The sequence below is a fragment of the Bemisia tabaci genome, chromosome 4 (genome assembly GCF_918797505.1).
Source record: "Bemisia tabaci chromosome 4, PGI_BMITA_v3".
NCBI classification, from domain to species: Eukaryota; Metazoa; Arthropoda; class Insecta; order Hemiptera; family Aleyrodidae; genus Bemisia; species Bemisia tabaci.
The window spans coordinates 46,944,271-46,955,745 of record NC_092796.1 but is presented as its reverse complement, the minus strand read 5'-3'; the positions used below and the strand labels follow the sequence as shown (position 1 = coordinate 46,955,745).

Here is an 11,475-nt window from a genome sequence, read left to right as displayed (position 1 = left end):
CGACCGGGAACAAGTTCCGAACCTGCCCGACGTTGCCACCTCGTGACTCCTTCATGTCTGCGACGTTGCCGCTCCGTTCAGCCCCCCGGATGTAATTTCACGGTTTTCCAAAATAAATAAAAATATAAATAAAAATGAAAAATAAAAAATTAATAAAATGATAAATAAATGAAAAATGAAAAAATAATTGAATTAAAAAATTAAATCTAAAAAATAAAAACAAATAAAAAATAAAAAATAAATGAAATGTAAAAAATAAAAAAAATAAAAATAAGAAATGAATAAAAAAATAGATAAATAAAATGAAAAAACTGAAAATATACTTTTTTGTCTTAATGGACGAGACCCCGTTAAAATTCATGAATAAAATTTCGAAAACTTAAAGATAGACTCGCCCGTCTTAAGAATCGAACCCGGACCGTTCTGATAAGAACTCGATTAGAAATCCGGGCCTCTACCGACCGAGCAAGTCTATCTTCGGAAACGTAACGGTGAAAATAATCCTACAAATAATTCCCTACCCACCGGTGTTGGAGCTTTAGACACCACCCCTAACCTTAAATCGACCCAGTTGAACAGATAAATAAACGTAAAAACAAAGTGTTCCGTTTGCAATTTTTATTTCTAAAACAAAAAAGATTACATGGATTTAGCTAAAAGTAAATGATAAACATTTTAAATTCGTGGAAATTATAAACTTACATTCGTTAACGTATTGAAGTCGTGAAATTATAAACTTACATTCATTAACTTATTAAAGTCTCGAAAATTATAAATTTACATTCATTATAGGTTACACGAATCCAAATAATAGTCTTTACATCAGATCTGGGAGGGATGAGAGTGACAGAGAGAGCGGTGGAGTGGGACGACAGCGTCCTAGAGGAGGCTCGCGGTACACTTGTTCAGCAGCCGGTCAAATTTTACATGAATCACCACAGGAACGGAGCAGAAGCAAGGGTTCCATTTCTTCTCACTGACTGGCTTGCATCACTGCTTGTCGTACGTTTTAATATCCGGCACTGTATCCATCACTACTGAATATTCATCTCGAGCCGATGGAGCGGTTTCAGGAACCTCCAGAATTTTCAATTCATCCCTGGATCTCAAGTCGGTCAATAGAGTTTCACGCGACTTCTCGATGCTAGCCTCGACCCGTTTCTCTAGCTCGTAGAGGCGTTTGTTCAGCCAAGACAGGTTGACGGCGTCGGACTCTTCCTCGGGATCCGCGACCATCTTGATGCGTTTCTTGAGCGCCGTGTAGTTTTTGTCCGAGTCCAATCGTATTCCCTCGAGTACGGGAAGGCTTTTTCCGGTACCGAGGGCTGACTGCGGTAACGGTCTGCCGAATTTATCCACGGACCCCATGTTGACCTAGCGGATGTAGCCTGCTTCACGTAGCTCCTCCTCGATACTTAGAATCTCTCGCTCCACACCAGTGTTCCCGGCGTTTCTAGAAGCGACCAACAATAGGAGGCGTTCGACCAACTCGTTCGGGTCGTCCCAGTAGACGTAAGTGCGTTTAGACTCCAACGGGACGAAGATTCCGGAGCCGGTTTGTAAATTTGTAGTTTTGGGATAAAGTTTTTTGATGATGTCTTTGTACTTTTTCGCTCTCGTCCCTCGTACCGGGTTGCTCGCGACGTAAGATCTTCTGTGAGCGTTTGTCAGATCGAGAACTTTTTTATACTGTTCCAAGTCGTCGGTGCTGTACTCTTGCGGTGAACGTTTGAAAATGAGGTCGAAAAGACCCTTGGACGGAGCGAACGTTTGGTCGCCGATCAACATATTATCATCCTTATCGAACCGGATCGATTTGTCACCCAGCATCCATTCACCGTTTTGACCCACTCTGACTCCGTTGACGTGATCGAAACTGTCAACGTTCAAAATCATGTCACGAAAATACGACGAGGATATAGGCCCGAAATTAGATCCAACGTACGAGTCCAGAAGCTTGGTATCATCGAGACCCTTGTTATCTTCCGGATCGTCCTCACGAGCATCTTCCCAATCTGATCCTTCCTCCATGTCACTGGCTGAATCAGTATCGGTCGTATCTTCTTCCTCCGCCTTTTGGTCGCTTGTTTCTTCTTTCGAATGGCCTGGCAGGTCTTCTATTTCGGGGTCTTCTATTTTTTCTTTCTTCACCGGTGGTTCCATTTCCTCTTCTTTCTTGATCGGTAGTAACGATGTTTGCATCGGTGAGTCTTTCATTCGCAGGATAGCTTTGAGTGGGTCAGCGATCGGTTTGAACGTTTTCTCTAACGCGTTCGATGTCTCCTCCTCGCCGCGACGCAAGGCGTTGTATTTGCGCTTGATGATCTCGCGCGAGCGTATAATATCGTCCATATGCTCCATGATGATAACTGGCACTGACCGATCGAGGATGGATCACCTCCTTATATAGGTGTCGAAACCTCTCCTATACCGTCCGTTATCTATATCGCTGTCTTTGGATATTACCAGAAAACCGTACTTGTCTTTTCGCCAACAGAGGGCGCACATCTTCTTGAACTCATCGAAGGTCATATCTGTGTTTACGTGGTCATCGTAGACATGTTTCAAGTTCATTTCGTCTTGTCGAAAGAGAACGATTACATTGGCATTGTCCCGAATCAGCTGTTTTGGGATACGGCTGTACGTTTGACACAGGTAAAAACTATCGACCGAGCTATGACGACCCATACTGAAATATTCTCGCATGGTGTTCTGCTTATCACAGGCCACATCGTCGAAAATAAAGATGGAGTCTGTAGCCGCGTCTCTGGGTTTCATGATTTCTGTATTGTCCGAAAAGACGAAGAAACCCATTCCCTCAACATCGCCTAGAATCTGACCTAATGTTTCGTATTTCGGCTGGAATGGAGTTTTCGAGTAGAGGTAGACGTTTCGGAAGCGCAGTCCGTTAGGCTCGAGAAGGAGACACACCATGACGTTGGTTTTTCCACAATTCGATGGTCCGCAAATGATACACCTAATCGAGTCGGGCAGGAGGTCACTGTGCCGATGTTGCCGATTCGCCATGCTGCCCGAGTGCGGATCGACATTTTTCACCCAGAGGCGCTGACTTTGCTGTTCGAGCCTCATTGCAAGACTGATACCGGACCTGCGTTTGGAGTCGTATTTATATATCCTCGGATAGGAAGGTGACCTAACCGGACGGTATCTCGGTTTTGAACAGGTGTTTTGGGGTTCCCAAGTTGGTTTTTGCGGTTTTAAACCTGGTTTCAGTAATTCGAAACATGGTTTTCCGGTTTTCAATGTGGTTTTTGCGGTTTTAAACCTGGTTTCAGTGGTTTAAAACAGGGTTATCCGGTTTTCAATGTGGTTTTGTGGTTTTAAACCTGGTTTCAGTGGTTTAAAACAGGGTTTTCCGGTTTTCAACGTGGTTTTTGTGGTTTTAAACCTGGTTTCAGTGGTTTCAAACAGGGTTTTCCGGTTTTCAATGTGGTTTTTCTCGTTTTGAACAAGGTTCTACCGGTTATGATTGTGGTGTTTCTGGTTTGAATCAGTGTTCCTTCGGTTTCAAATGTGGTTATATTGCCTCCTTGACTCGGGTTTTGGAGATTAAACTGGATTAAAGTGGTTTCAAAGGGGGATATTCTCGGTTCTGAACTGGAGTTTGTCGGTTTCCAATGTGGTTCTTCTGGTTTTTAACAAGGTTCCGGAGATGACAATCGTGTTTAATGGTTTTAACCTCGGGTTTTCTGGTTCTGAACAGAGATTCTCCGGTTTGGAATCTGGTTATATAGGTTTTGGACTCAGTTTAAGGGGGTTTTAAACTGAAATATGGTGGTTCCTAAATATATTTTGTGGTTTAAAACTCGGTTTCATTGGTTTTAAACCTGGTTTCAGTGGTTTTAAACCTTATTTCAGTGGTTTTAAACCTGCTTTCATTGGATTTAAACCTGGTTTCGGTGCTTTAACCCGGTTTCAGTTGTTTTAAACCTGGTTTCAGTGGTTTTAAACTTGGTTTCAGTGCTTTAACCCGGTTTCAGTGGTTTTAAACCTGGTTTCAGTGGTTTTAAACTTGGTTTCAGTGGTTTTAAACTTGGGTTTTCAAAGTGGTTTTCCTAGTTTGAAACAGGGTTCCTTCGGTTTCAAATTTGGTTATTTTGGTTTTTTATTTCGGTTTTTGAGGTTTAAACTCGATTACTGTGATTCCAAAGTGCAGTTTGGCGGTTTTAGACTTGGGTTTCCCGGTTATAAACTGGGTTTTTCCGTTTGGATTCCGCTTCTGATTTTCAACTTTGTGAACGGGTTCACATAAGTGTTTTAAAGAGTCTCCTGACCAATCAGAGCTCAGTCGAGGAACGGTATATAAGAAGTCGCTCGTGTTGTGCGAAACTTAGTTGACATCATGGCGTTGAAGAGGAAACACGGGAAGGGTGTGTTGAACAAGCTCATCAACTTGCTCCCGATCGAGGCGCACATTCCGGGAGGGTACCGATACTGCGGGCCTGGAACGAAACTGGAGAAGCGTCTGGCTCGTGGAGATGCTCCGATCAACGGACTGGATGCTGCTTGCAAGGAACACGACATGTTTTATAGCAAGAACACTGACACAGCCGAAAGGAACAAAGCGGATCTGGAGTTGGCCGACAAAGCCTGGCAACGCGTCACAGCGGGAGATTCTTCACTCGGAGAACGTGCCGCTGCGTATGCCGTCACCAACGCCATGAAACTAAAAGCGAAAATGGGAATGGGAAGTCCCAAGAACAAGACCAAGAAGAAAAATACACCGATCGTCGGTTCGTGCATTTCGAAGGATGCCAAAACACCTCCCAAGCGAAAGAAAGTCACTACCCGTGTGATTCCACTACCGAAAGAGGGAGATGCAGGTGTGAAAGTGGTGTTGAAGCAACTCGGCGTGAAGCCTGATTCTATCGATCCGACGTCCAAGAAAATAAAGTCTACCATCGCCAAAAAATCGAAGGAGGTTCGTGTCGGCAAAGGTCTCTATCTCGCGCCTTACCGGTCCGGATACGGACTCTACCTGAGACCCTGGGCTCCTGATTTAAACTAATCAACGAGCTACCACTGAAACCGTTGACCGATATCGAGTTGAAACGTGTGGCGAAGAAACTCAAAATCCCACATTTTCGGGGTGTTTTTATGCGCGATCAACTGATCAACATGAAACCCGAAGAAAACGAGTGTGCAATCATCAATTTGGATTCTAGTAAAGGATCTGGAACACATTGGGTCGCCTACAGCAAAAGAGGCTCTCGTACCCTCTACTACAATAGTTTTGGTGATGTTGCGCCACCATCGGAACTCACTCGATACCTCGGTGGTAGCTCGTTAATCGAGTACAATTTCAGCGCAGAACAGGCTTACGGAACCGTCATTTGCGGCCATCTTTGTCTCTCGTTTCTTATAAAAGCAGCGCGTCACTGGGATCCGACGTCACAATGAGTGAGACTATCCTGCTGAGTGGAAGGAGCAACGTGCTCGAAAATGTTTTCTCACCACCTCTGGTGCTGGATCCCGGCAAAACCCATTATGTTGGACTCGTCGAGTTTGTCGCTTACAACGCGATACCGAACGTGGACCATACGAATCAAAAGTTTCGTTACGGGGCTGACAAGGAAGAGATCGTCATACCTCGTGGAGCCTACGAAATCACAGCTATAGAAGAATACCTGAAAGAGAAGTTGGGCGCCGACAATCTCACGCTGAAAGCCAACAACAATACTCTAAAGTGCTCCCTCAAATGTGCATACGAAGTGGATTTCAATAATGAAGCTTCGATAGGTCGATTGTTGGGATTCGAGAAGAAAGTTTACGAAGCAAATACGTGGCACGAGTCTGCATTGCCTATCGATATTTTCACCATCAACACGATCACGGTCGAATGCAATATCGCGACAGGATGTTATATGAACGGATCCATCGCTCATACGATTTTCGCCTTTAGCCCCAATGTCCCACCCGGCTACAAGATGGCGCTGTCTCCGCGGACAATCATTTACAATCGTATAAATACTTCGACGATCGATCGATTGAGTATCAGTATTGTCGATCAAGACGATAAGCCGGTCGATTTCGGAGGAGAAGTGGTGACTGTTCGGCTGCATATCAAATCAGATGGGTAAGCGAAGAGGCTTAAATAGGTCGTGCGCTTTGCATCTCAAGCTCAGTCCGAGACAGACGCGCAAGCGCTTAACACCTTACTTCAGAAGTGCTCTCCAGCAACTCGGATACATTGTTATCGATTGATTCTCGCCATGGATCGTTTCAAGGACATCAAGTATTATCAGGATCATAAATATCACCCGTACATCTCCAGTTTCCGGAACACCGACGAGATCCGGATTCCGATCAATAGCCAGGATTTGTATACCGTGCCCGGTGATTCCAAAATCTACATTGAAGGAACTCTGACCTACACGCCAAAGAGGGCTGACGCGGCTGCTGACGATGGCAAGACTGTACTTTTATCCAACAACGCCTTCGCCTTCTTATTCGATCAAGTGCGTTACGAGTTGGACGGCAAGGAAGTGGATCGAGCCAAGAACGTGGGCATCTCCAGTACCGTCCGCACCCTGCTGACTTGCACCAAGGATGAAGTTGCGGGACTTGAAAACGCCGGTTGGGGCTCACCTGTTGTCAACGTGAGCGACAAGTCGTTCAGCGCTCTCATTCCGCTGAGTCTCTTCCTGGGCTTTGCTCACGATTACAAGGGCGCCATTTTCCGTCAGAAACAAGAACTCGTGCTCATCCGTGCTCGCACCGATAAGAACGCATATACGCTGAAGGAAGGTGCCGAATCTGATGCTGCATCCCTCAATCTCACCAAAGTTCAATGGCTCATGCCGCAAATCAAGTACAATTTGAGTGTGGAGAAAGCCATTCTGGACGAGATCAGACGTGACACTTCTTATCCGTTGTCGTTCCGCAGCTGGGAATTGCACGAGTACCCTCAATTGCCGACCAATCAAAGGGAGACTTGGAAGCTCATGACGACCAGCAATGTGGAGGCTCCGTCATTCATCGTTCTAGTATTCCAGACCAACAGATCCGACAACGAGAAGGTGGATGCCAGTAAATTCGACCATATTAAGCTGCGCTCTTTCAAAGTCCATTTGAACAACAATTCTATCCCGTACGAGAATCTGAACGAGGATTTTGACAACGACAAGTTTGCTTTCTTCTATCAGAACTACCTCAACTTTATAACGGACTTTTCACAAGAGGAAAAGCTGTGCGAACCTCCTCTCTCCAAGAAGAAGTTCAAAGAAGAGAATCCGATGTTCGTGATGCGATGCTTGTACGAAGATGTCCTGAAACCGGGCCCCCTGGATATTCAAATCGATTTGGAAGCACACGAAAATATCCCACAAGGAACATCCGCTTACGCTATTCTGGTTCACAACGTAACATTCTCTTATCAATCACTTTCAGGAACTGTAAAGAAAATCTACTGACTTTTCGTGTCTTTAATATTTCCTCGAATTTTCAATTTTCTTTGAAATTTGTATTACTTAGTTTGTAAGATTTTCAAGAAGCGTCTGTACGATTAGGATGTAAGATTCACGATATTTCATTCTAATGCATTTTATGTAACGCTTTCTTTTTAACGGTAATAAAACACCAATAAACCGAACCCTCTGTTTCTTACTTTATTTTCCTGTTATCAGCATGGGTCGGGGGGTGCGAACGATGGTGTAAAAGCATTAAATTATAACCGGGGGGAGCGGCAACGTCGCAGAGATGAAGGAGTCACGAGGTGGCAACGTCGGGCAGGTTCGGAACTTGTTCCCGGTCGCACGAAGGAAAAGAGACCCGAACAGGTTCAGACTTGTCCCGACAGGCTCAGACTCGTTCGGACAGCGTTCGATCCGAGCGCGGATCTGCGCCTTTGATGCAGGTTTAAACCGGTGGCGTGGCGTGAATGATCGATTGTCGATATCTCGCCATTTGAAGCTATGGTAAAGAATCGATTAGTAAGGTGTTCGCTGCGAGCACCCTGATAATCGATCTTTTTTCATAGGTCTAAATGACAGATCAATCGATAAATCGCGAAGCGGGCCACGCATCGATCTTTTTTCATAGGTTTAAATGACAGATCAATCGATAAATCGCAAAGCACGCCACGCCACTGGACTTTAAACTTGGTCGCACCCTGAACGGCGGCCGGAGGAGGAGTTGACAGAGGATCACCTGAATCGGCGCGGGAACATCAAAGTACGGGTGGGATGACGTCATCCATTTGAGGGGGTGTAGAGGTTAGGCTAGGTAAACGCCGTCCTCTCGTAAGGTATGCAACCCGCGTATTAGCGCCTTACTTCCGTAAGGTATGCAACCCGCATGTTAACACCTTACTCCCGTAAGGTATGCAACCCGCATTTCAGGAGGATCGTAAGGAATGCGATTCACAAATTATCCCTGACCACCGGCGAGGTGCGTGACCAACATAGAACGCCTCCAGTCCGTAAGGTATGCAACCAGCATTTCATGGGTTCGTGAGGAATGCACATCACAAATTATCGCTGATCGTCGGCGAGGTGCGCGACCAACATAGGACGCCTTCCGTCCGTAAGGTATGCAACCCGCATATCTGCACCTTAAGTCGGCGAGACACGCAACCCGCAATTGAAATTGGGTCGTTCGACAACCACCCACTTCGGTTAGGTTAGGTTAGGTTAGGTTGGGTTAGGTTGGGTTAGGTTAGGTTGGGTTAGGTTAGGTTGGGTTAGGTTAGGTTAGGTCACACGGCAACGCTGTACTTGGGTTAGGTCACACGGCAACGCTGTACTTGGGTTAGGTCACACGGCAACACTGAACTTAGGTTAGGTTACATTTCGACATCTCAGGTGTTTGCAAGTCGCCATTTCCCCTCTACTAAACGCAACCACAAAGACACGCAGAAGATAGCTCTAACAGCTGTGTTGCCTAACACTGCAGCATAACATGAAAATCAAAGGGACCCTTCGTAATTCAGCAGTTTACTTAAGGAAATGGGTCCTTGAAGGAATTACCATGATTATTACGACTGACTACGAAAAACACAAAATGTGAAAGAAATATATTGCGAGTTTTGTAGATTCCCCTCTAGATTCGTATCTACTTTCTTATCACAATTATAGAATTTTATCGTCCGTATTTTGTACTTTTTGCAATGACTAATCATTGTAATCCCTTGGAAAAATCTACTTCCAAAGTTATACTGCTATTTTACTCGAAGTTAGATTGGACTCTAGCAGTGGCGTAGCGTGCTTTGCGATATATCGATTGATACGCCACTCAAACCTATGAAAAAAGATCGAGCATAAGGGTGTTTGCAGCGAACACCTTAGTAATCGATTCTTTACCATAGCTTCAAATGGCGAGATATCGATAATCGATCATTTACGCCACGCCACTGGACTCGAGGTTATATGGATGATCCAAAAATAATAGTTTCTCATTGCAACGTGTAGTCCATATGGCACATGTTTCTTCTTTCGCGCTTAATCTACCTTTAATCATGTACAAACTACGTACTTTCAGGTGATCATCTTATGGAGTCACAGTAACCTTTCTCCGCGCAAAAACGGCGTAAGCCGCTGTGCGCCTTTTTCCCGAGAAAATTCTTAACTAAAGTACTCACTCAAAGCTGAAAAAAGCACAAGCGCCAGGTATAATTGGCAATCTGTACGTTTGCTAGCTTTTTTTTCTATTCTTGCGTTTGAGTCTCTCATTGCCGAGGACCGCACTTTTACTGAAGCATGGTAAAAAACACGTATCTGCGTAAAAAGAAATGGCACATTTGATGATTCTAAAAAGAGCCAGTGCTTGTGGCTCGTTATTTTGTCCAAGGTCCAATTGGTTTTGGTAAAAGTCCAAAGCCGATGTGAATTTGACTGAAAAGTTAGCGCGATCGAAGTACTTTAAAGAAAGAGAAAAAATAGGGGCAATCTAGGAAATATCAACAAAATATTAGCACAGCTGCCAGTAATTCACACGAAATTTCCATTAATTTTAATTAACTGACGCCTTCGGATCCAAATTATCACGAGAAATGAAAGCTACGCCGCGCGCCGCATGTAACGCCTTTCACATCGTAGAGATACTTCAAACGCTCCACGTTACGCACACGATCCTATGTGCAAATTGCCTATACTGCGCCTGCTAGAGTGTGCAGACGTACAGACAGATGTTATGGAGGTGGAGGTGTACCTACATAGGTACACCGTCCACCCGAAATCCACGGAACATGCTATCGACACATTATGCGACATTTATGCACGCTTGCATATTTCTTCATGCATAACTGGGAGCATATTTAAAAGTTCTGGAAATTTTCCTTAAACCACAAAAAGATATAGACAAATAATTTTTGGCGACATTAAAGGAACGGTTTTAAATGAGTCGCTCTTAAATGAACGCTCTTAATTGTCGAGTGAAGTTGCATAACGCTGCGATGCAAAACCCTACAACCTCTTGCATTTTTATGCTACCGTCCAGGGAAAAAGAAACCTCAGTGCGAAAAAGCAACATTCAGCACCTGAGCCCCTGAGGCTACAGGACTTTTGGTCCATTAATTTTTTCGTCCAATGTATTTTTTCCATTGATTTTCGCCCTTGAAATCTTGTCCTAGTAACATTCGTCCTAGTACATAGTTAGTCACACGCTGTCGTTCGTCCAGCGTTTTTAAGTCACATTTTTGGTGTCCAGTAAGATCATACATCCACTTAAATTTCATATGTCCACCACTTTATTGTGTGGTTGACGCATGGATTGCATTTTGCAAAAAGGAACTAGATGCATTGCCATGCTGCTAAGATTGTGGGACTTCACCCTTTGCAATAAAACTACTGTAATCATGCAAAAATATGAAATTTACATGGTAATTTTGGTCTTAAATTTACAGTTTTTAGCGTGTGAAATAGAAAATGTGTATAGATGACCAGGTTTTTCTTCCAAGACAAGAGAAGTTGCACAATCTTAGCGACATTGCAATGCTCTTGGTTCCTTTTTGCAAAATGCAGTACACATGATGTAGGTTTATTAAAAATCAGCCAATGATTGGCAACACTGTCAGAATTTACAAACATTACAAAGAAACAGTCTCAGTAAAGAAGTACCTCCGCGCTTGTGCACCTCAAGCTGCGTATGCCACGCGCAGATCCAACACACTCAGACGAAGACTGAGTTGAGTTGAAAGATTCTTAAACATTTTAGATGCATGTTTCTCCCTTTCTACTCGCTTTTGGACCTAGTTTTTTTTGGCGCGTATACGTAGTATACCGCCTTTGCGATCGTTTCGAACCCTGCTCGATACAATAACCGAGTCCCTTAGTTCCTTACCGAAAAGTGACTACCGCGAACTTCTGAGATTTTCCAAAGCTTGTAAAAAGTTTATTTATCCATCAATAATTATGATTTAAAGTTGTTTCTCATTCTGGGGCTCATTAGTTTATGTGCAGTGAATACCAAGAGTCTACGTTACTTGGTTTTTTCAAAAAAAGCCTAAGAATGCGACGC

The 11,475-nt window shown here is 44.1% G+C and overlaps 1 protein-coding gene across 1 annotated transcript; it reads left to right on the top strand.

Moving 5' to 3' along the window:
- The first annotated feature begins 6,233 nt into the window (after positions 1 to 6,233).
- Positions 6,234 to 7,433, top strand: LOC140224477 (uncharacterized). Its single transcript, XM_072299634.1, has one exon. The coding sequence runs from the start codon at positions 6,234 to 6,236 to the stop codon at positions 7,431 to 7,433; it is 1,200 nt and encodes a 399-aa protein (XP_072155735.1).
- The last annotated feature ends 4,042 nt before the right edge of the window (positions 7,434 to 11,475 follow it).

What these genes read in the sequence shown, in the direction of transcription:
- LOC140224477 (XM_072299634.1), top strand. Translation starts at nt 6,234, where the DNA reads ATGGATCGTTTCAAGGACATCAAGTATTATCAGGATCATAAATATCAC.